At 38.7% G+C, this 6,371-nt stretch overlaps 1 protein-coding gene across 1 annotated transcript; it reads right to left on the reverse strand.

Annotated features, from left to right (window-relative positions):
• Positions 1–758: 758 nt before the first annotated feature.
• Positions 759–4,355, reverse strand: LOC149378910 (uncharacterized). The gene is made up of 5 exons (XM_089603020.1): positions 4,175–4,355; positions 3,833–4,074; positions 3,514–3,725; positions 1,289–1,562; positions 759–1,214 (listed from the first exon to the last, which is right to left on the reverse strand). Exons 1-5 carry the CDS (start codon positions 4,353–4,355, stop codon positions 912–914), a joined length of 1,212 nt encoding a protein of 403 aa, XP_089459146.1. The 3' UTR covers positions 759–911.
• Between the last annotated feature and the right edge of the window lie 2,016 nt (positions 4,356–6,371).

The raw sequence follows: 6,371 nt of genomic DNA on the forward strand, positions 1-6,371 counted from the left end.
GACCTTAATTATCGCTACATAAGTCTGTTGGCTATTTCCTTAAAAGTTGTGAAACATAGGCTAAAAACAAATTTCATAGTTTCATTTTGGCTATTTCCCTACACTGCCCATTTTTAATATCAATAAATGAAGAATATATTTACAGATTTTATCCATAATGAATTGCCACGAAAATATAAACTAATTAACTAAAGTCAACGCTGAAAACTTCTAATTCCAAATACATAGCAATAAATGCGCTGAGAACTTTCAAAATCTGCTGGAAAATTCAAATTTCAAATTTGAAAACTTCCCTATTCGGTTTCAATATTTGATTCGAAATTATAAAAAAAAAACTGCCTAATTAAAATAGCGGCCGAATTAAATAAGGGCAAAAGTGTAAAACTAATTCAATTAGTAAGATATCACGTAAGCAAGATGGCTATTTACGGGAAATTAACGAAAGATTTGTTAAAAATAAATTGTTAGTGTTTAAGATGACTACGCAGCCAATTATTTGTTTATTCAATCCCTTTTCTTTTTAGTGCTACTGATGAACGAAATTCCTGTGGATTTTTCACTTTCTTTTATATCACAGCCCGTTGTCCAGGATTGCCTTGAGCATACTGGCTGCTTTAAGACCCATAAAAAGTTTTTTTTTAATCTGTGAAATGACTTTATATAAACACAGGGTTAAATCAAAGATTTTTATGGATTAGTCGCTACACCCATTCTTGGCCTAGAACATACTTTCCTCTCTCCCTTGAACTTCAGCCTGGTTATATAATTTTTTTAAATTCCCACACTGCAATTGAGAAGATTATGAGTTACAAACACGCACACAACAACAATTCCCATATTTGCTTTTTCTTTCCTCACAATACATAGATTATTTCCCACAGAGAAGAAAGGAAAAAGGTTAGAACTGAGTCCTAGGTGTTAAAGGGAGAAAGAAACTCCCTCAAGATAGTCTCAGCCATTCCTTCGGCCTGTCCGAAATAGTGGCCACAGCCAGGCAACTCATGGTACTTAATCCACGGAAGTTTACTAGCAATGTATCGTTGCAGATCAACCGGGACAAGCCTATCCTCTTCGCCTTGCCATAGATGGACCGAGCCTTGATTCTCGTCAGAAAAAGGGTTCGCGAGGTCCAAAGGATCGAATTCCCATTTCCCGAAACCAATGTTCATCGTGCGGTGGAGCGACTCGAACTCACCTTGTTGTGTCACATACTCCTGCAACACAACACCAGAAAATAATGACAAAAGGACAAAACGAAATTAACATGTAGGAATGTTGATATGGGTACCTTGATTTTTCCTCTGCCTGGATCGGTTTTGAGGTTTTGGAGGACGTGTAGATCCTGAGGAGAGAGAATATCGGGATTACGAGCGATGACACTGGAGGCGGGGAAGAGCTTCTGAGAATTCCACCAGTAGGTAAGCCAGGGAGCGTGGTGAGCCACTCTGAGAGTGCATTGATCAGCCAATGGCTGTCGCTTATACGCTTCGCTGCTCATTTCGACCGGAAGACAAGGCCACCAATAGTTTACTACCGGAGCCAAGAGTCCCGCTCCCGCCAGCCTGCAATCATTCCAAACAATAACTTTGATTCGGGTTATCGAATTTTGATTTCTTTAATTTTTAGAAAAATTACACGGACTAACCAACCTCAAGCGTTGAGATTACGTATTAGCCGACGTTTAAAATTGTTTTGAAAAATAGCCGAATTCGCTGATGTGGCGTTTCAGCCATTTTTTTAAGGTCGAAAATATCTCTCTTGAGATTGCTGGGTTTTATTTTTAGAAATATACAAAAAAAAAGCCAACAACCAATATTTATTTAATTTGATTTACTTTTATTTTGAAATCCTTATCTATCTCTACAATAAGTGCTCTCTCTCTCTCTCTCAACAATACTTTCGATTTGTTTCTTGGTGGGTTAATTGGCTTTTGTTTCACGTGGTCAATGCAGATGCTACAAAGAGATCTTCAAAGTTTTGAAGCCCGAACATTATTTCGCTGAATAGGAATGGTGCATGATTGACGCGTTCGACCCCATCAACTAAGAACATCAAAAGATCAAAGTAAGAATCATTGTATCCTCATGATTCCGGTTTTCTTTCTTATGTATTCATCTATTTAAGAAATTCGATTCGATATGTATAGTCAGAGGTTGAGATCGGTGATGGCCTCCCAGACACCAAGTTGACAGGAAAATTCCTCTAATCTCTATAAAAAAATTGATTTGTTCATCTATTATTATTATTATTATTATTATTATTTTTTTTTTTTTTTTTTGTTACAACGGAATAAGATGTTGAGGTTTTGAAGAGAGTTCAACCAATGGATGGAGAAGGAATTCACGGCCGCCAAAGAAGAACAGATTTGCGACCTGTCCAAATCCGCCATGGTCGTCTAGTCCGATTAATTCGTGTCAATTTGTTCAATGTTAATTCATGTTAGTTCGCATTAATTCATGTTAATTCGTATTAATTAGTGTTAACTTATTTTGTGTTTTGAGAGCCCCTTTCAAGCCAATCCCCTGTTGGTTAGTTCGTTCATTCGGTGTGGCGGTTTCGAGCAGAGTCGGAGGCGGCGAAAGCAAAAGAGTCACTGCGGGGAGATTGAGCATACTAGCCCAATCAACCCAGCAATATTAAAAGAATAGTCAAAGTTTGACTAAATTAAGTGAATAGCTCAATTAATACTTCATTACCTAAATTACCCTCATATATAAGAGCAAAACTCAACTTTCTCAAAATTTAAACCTAAACTCGTTCTCATCTTCGTCCATTTCACGCCACCGATCCACTTCACGCCGCCGATCGCCGTCGATCCATTTCACGCCGCCGCGTCATTGCCAATCGTCGTCCACCCTCGTTGCTGATCCCTAACGTCGCCGGCAAGATCCGCCATAGACGCCGTCAAGATCCGCCATAGACGGAGTCGATTCCATCGAGCTCCGGCGGCGGCGATGCTCGGAGAATCGACGGCTCAGATTGACTCGAAAATCGGCGGGGGAAGAGGAATCAGCGGCGGAGAGGAAATCGGAGGGGATGAGGAGATGCACTTTGTAAATTCGCGAATCGGTTAATTTAATTAACCTACTGGAGTGAGTTAGGTTAATTAATTAACTGATTCGTGAAAGATTTGAAATTCACAACAAATTTATAAAAATCATAACTTAAGTCAATTGATATTCAAAACATTCAATTAATTAACTAATTCTGAATTCAATCATTTAGTAAATTAACTTTAATCACAAAAAAATCAGAACCTAAACTAATATTCAACCAATAAGTTAATTAATTAACCTAACTCACTCCAGTAGGTTAATTAAATTAACCTATTCGCGAATTTACCAAGGACGTTATAGTCTGAGCCGAAAATATGGGTTATTTGCTTAATAAAATGAAACTTGAGCTATTCCTCTGATAAAAATGACAAACTTGGCTAGTTACAACAAATTTCTGGGGTTATTCAGGGTAAGAATAAATATAAAGTTGGTTGGGTTTTTTTTTTCTATTGGTTACCTGTGGGGGATATACTTGAGGCAACCCCAGACGGCTTGGCCACCCATGGAGTTTCCGATGATGTTGAATCTGGAACCAAGCCCCAACTGATGGGCCAGATCATCTATGTCCAGAGCCAGACTCTCCACCGTCCGATCAGGATGCGGATCGCTCTCTCCGTAGCCTGGTACGTCGAATCCAACCACATAAACCCCCAATTCTTCAATAAGCTCCTGAGAAAAAAAAAAATTAAAAAAAAAAAAAAACTAGTCTGATTTAGGTCTTAGAAAATTTCCTGACCAGTAAAGTAAAAATAAATAAATAAACAGTGTCGTTGTACCGGAGAGAGGTTGGATCCGATGAACGTTTCTCGGCTTGAGGAACCGAAGCCGTGAATGTACACAATCTTGTGTTTGGCCTCTTCTTTGTGGAGTCCATATTCCCTGTACGCCAAATGCCTTCCGTCTCTCAGCTTAATTCTGGGAGCCGTGATGGGCGGTCCGCCGGGCGACCCGCAGATCCTCGGCGGCGGAGGTCGTACGGTCAGCGACGACCGCCATAGAGACCGGCTAACTGACATTCCTGATCCATCGGTGAAATCAAGGTTATAATGGAATCGTTTGCATTCGTATTTGAAATCCATTGGACAGGAATCGGAAGATTGTTCGATTACATTGCTTACTTTGACAATGCTGTTCTTCTTCTTGTTGAGAGCCGGGAAGGACCAAAGGAGACAACTGAAGGAATTTTTCTTCTTCTTGGTGTGAGCTGTGAATGACCAAAGGAGACAACTGTCTATGAAGTAAAATGGTCCTATTTACGTGTTTTAATTTAGACACGTGATTCATTTTGAGAAATTTCATAAAAGTAGAAAGATAAAAAAAAAAAAAAAAAAAAAAAAAAAGAAGAAGAAGAAGAAGAAGAGAAAAAGGAAAGTAACAAGATAAAACTTACTTAATTAAAAGTGTAACGAGATCTTCACATAAAAAATTATCCGAAATTGATGAACAAGTTGATAAACTATAAACCAATGAATCGATGTCGTACCGAGATTCAGATTGTGCTGGTTTACCAAGAGATACCTTTGATTTACCGAGGAATCCAGCCAAAACGGAGGGTAAACCGTGTCGATAAACTTATCGTTACCGATATGATTTACCGGCAAGTATCGGACTTACTGACAGGGCCGGCCCAGCCCTTAGGCCTGTTAGGCAACTGCCCAAGGCCCAAATATTTTTTAGGAAAAAAAAAGGCCCATATTTTTGTAATCAGCTATAGGCCTCGAAATGATAATAATAAAAACAGGCTTGTGTATTTGTCAATTGTTTGTTAATGCTTACTGACGACTTCCAATACAATTTCGTTTGTTTTAATAATATAAAACACACATGATAAATCAAAACAAAGCCTTTTAAAGACAATGTAAAACAAAGCCTTTTAAAGACAATGTAAATATGCTGACATTATAAAAAAAAAAAAAAAATTATTTTTGTATGAAAAAAATAATCTAATTTGGTAATGCTTTAAAGACAAATATTTAGATAATCCCTATAGTTTTTATGAACAGTAAATTATCAAAGTCTTCCAAAAGGGAGATGGATTTAAATCTTGGATTAAAAACTAAACGGAATAGTTTATGATATTTTTTTAATTTATTAAGGACAATGTAATATTTTTATATTTATTGAAAATGATGATTAAGGAATTTTTTTCTACTTTGAAATATCGTGTTACTTACTTTCAGAAAAAAAAAAAAAAAAAAAAGCTTAATTTAAATCTCGCCTAGGGCCTCAAAATGCATTGGGCCGGCCCTGCTTACTGATTAGATATCCGGTGAACAAATAATTTATAAAATGTCATACATACCATATGCTAAAAAGAAAATAGTTGACAATATCTTTATTACATAATCAATTTGAACCACAAACATAATGAATATAGCTTACAATATCCAATAATCGTACCAACTCAAAAAATGAGCGTATGAAGTTTGATACATTTCTAAATGGTAGTCGTATTCTCATTGAGTTATACTTGTAGAGAAAGAGTATGTGGGATAACCTTGTCGCGATCGAACTTGGATAATGATGGATTGTGGTGGTGGACAGTATTGGATGTTGTGGTAAGAGGAAGACCCTTCATAATACGGGTACGAATACCCTGTGTCTTGAGGAGTAATTTGCCACCGATCCGAAGTTGGTCGGCAAGTCATCAACGTCATTGCTAGACGTAAATGACATGGCATCGTTCAATTATCCGTCGTGGTCACCCCCATAACCTATGTAAAAAAAAGTAGGGTGGAAACAGTTATAGTCTTCATCACTTGGTATGTATCCACTGCCACTGCCGCCATTGTAGGAGCCTCCACGTACGTCCCCACCACCACCAGCACTACTATAGGAGCTTCCGCCATAGTCACCACCATTGCAGGTACCTCGATCTTCACCACCCCATCCACCTCCACCTCCACCTCCTCCATCACTGTCATCGGAATCAGAACTGTCGCTAGATTCGCATTGAGGAATAACTTCCTCCTCTATCACGTGCTCCGGATCAGGTCCAAGCTCTCAAGCCACCATAGGGTACCTGCTGATGAACGATGAATTTGGTTATAGCTCTTCCAAGTCATGTCTTCTTCTTTGGGTCCACCATATTGTCCACTATTAGTTGCTTCGCACTGGGAGACTTATATAACGAGGGAGCCGTGGGTGGAGATTTTGCAGTCGAGCCCCTCTCGGGACCTGATTGGAACTAAGCTTCCCACTCAAACCGAGCTGCATCTTGCCGTGACCTCTTCATCGCTACTGGAAGTTCTGCTTCGTATTTAGGGCCTTCTTCATCAACGTCAGTGTGAAAAGGTTCGTTGAAGGTCATGCAAA

Source organism: Urtica dioica, chromosome 12, assembly GCF_054948205.1.
Source record: "Urtica dioica subsp. dioica isolate 48M chromosome 12, U.dioica_male_clone48M_v1_H2, whole genome shotgun sequence".
NCBI classification, from domain to species: Eukaryota; Viridiplantae; Streptophyta; class Magnoliopsida; order Rosales; family Urticaceae; genus Urtica; species Urtica dioica.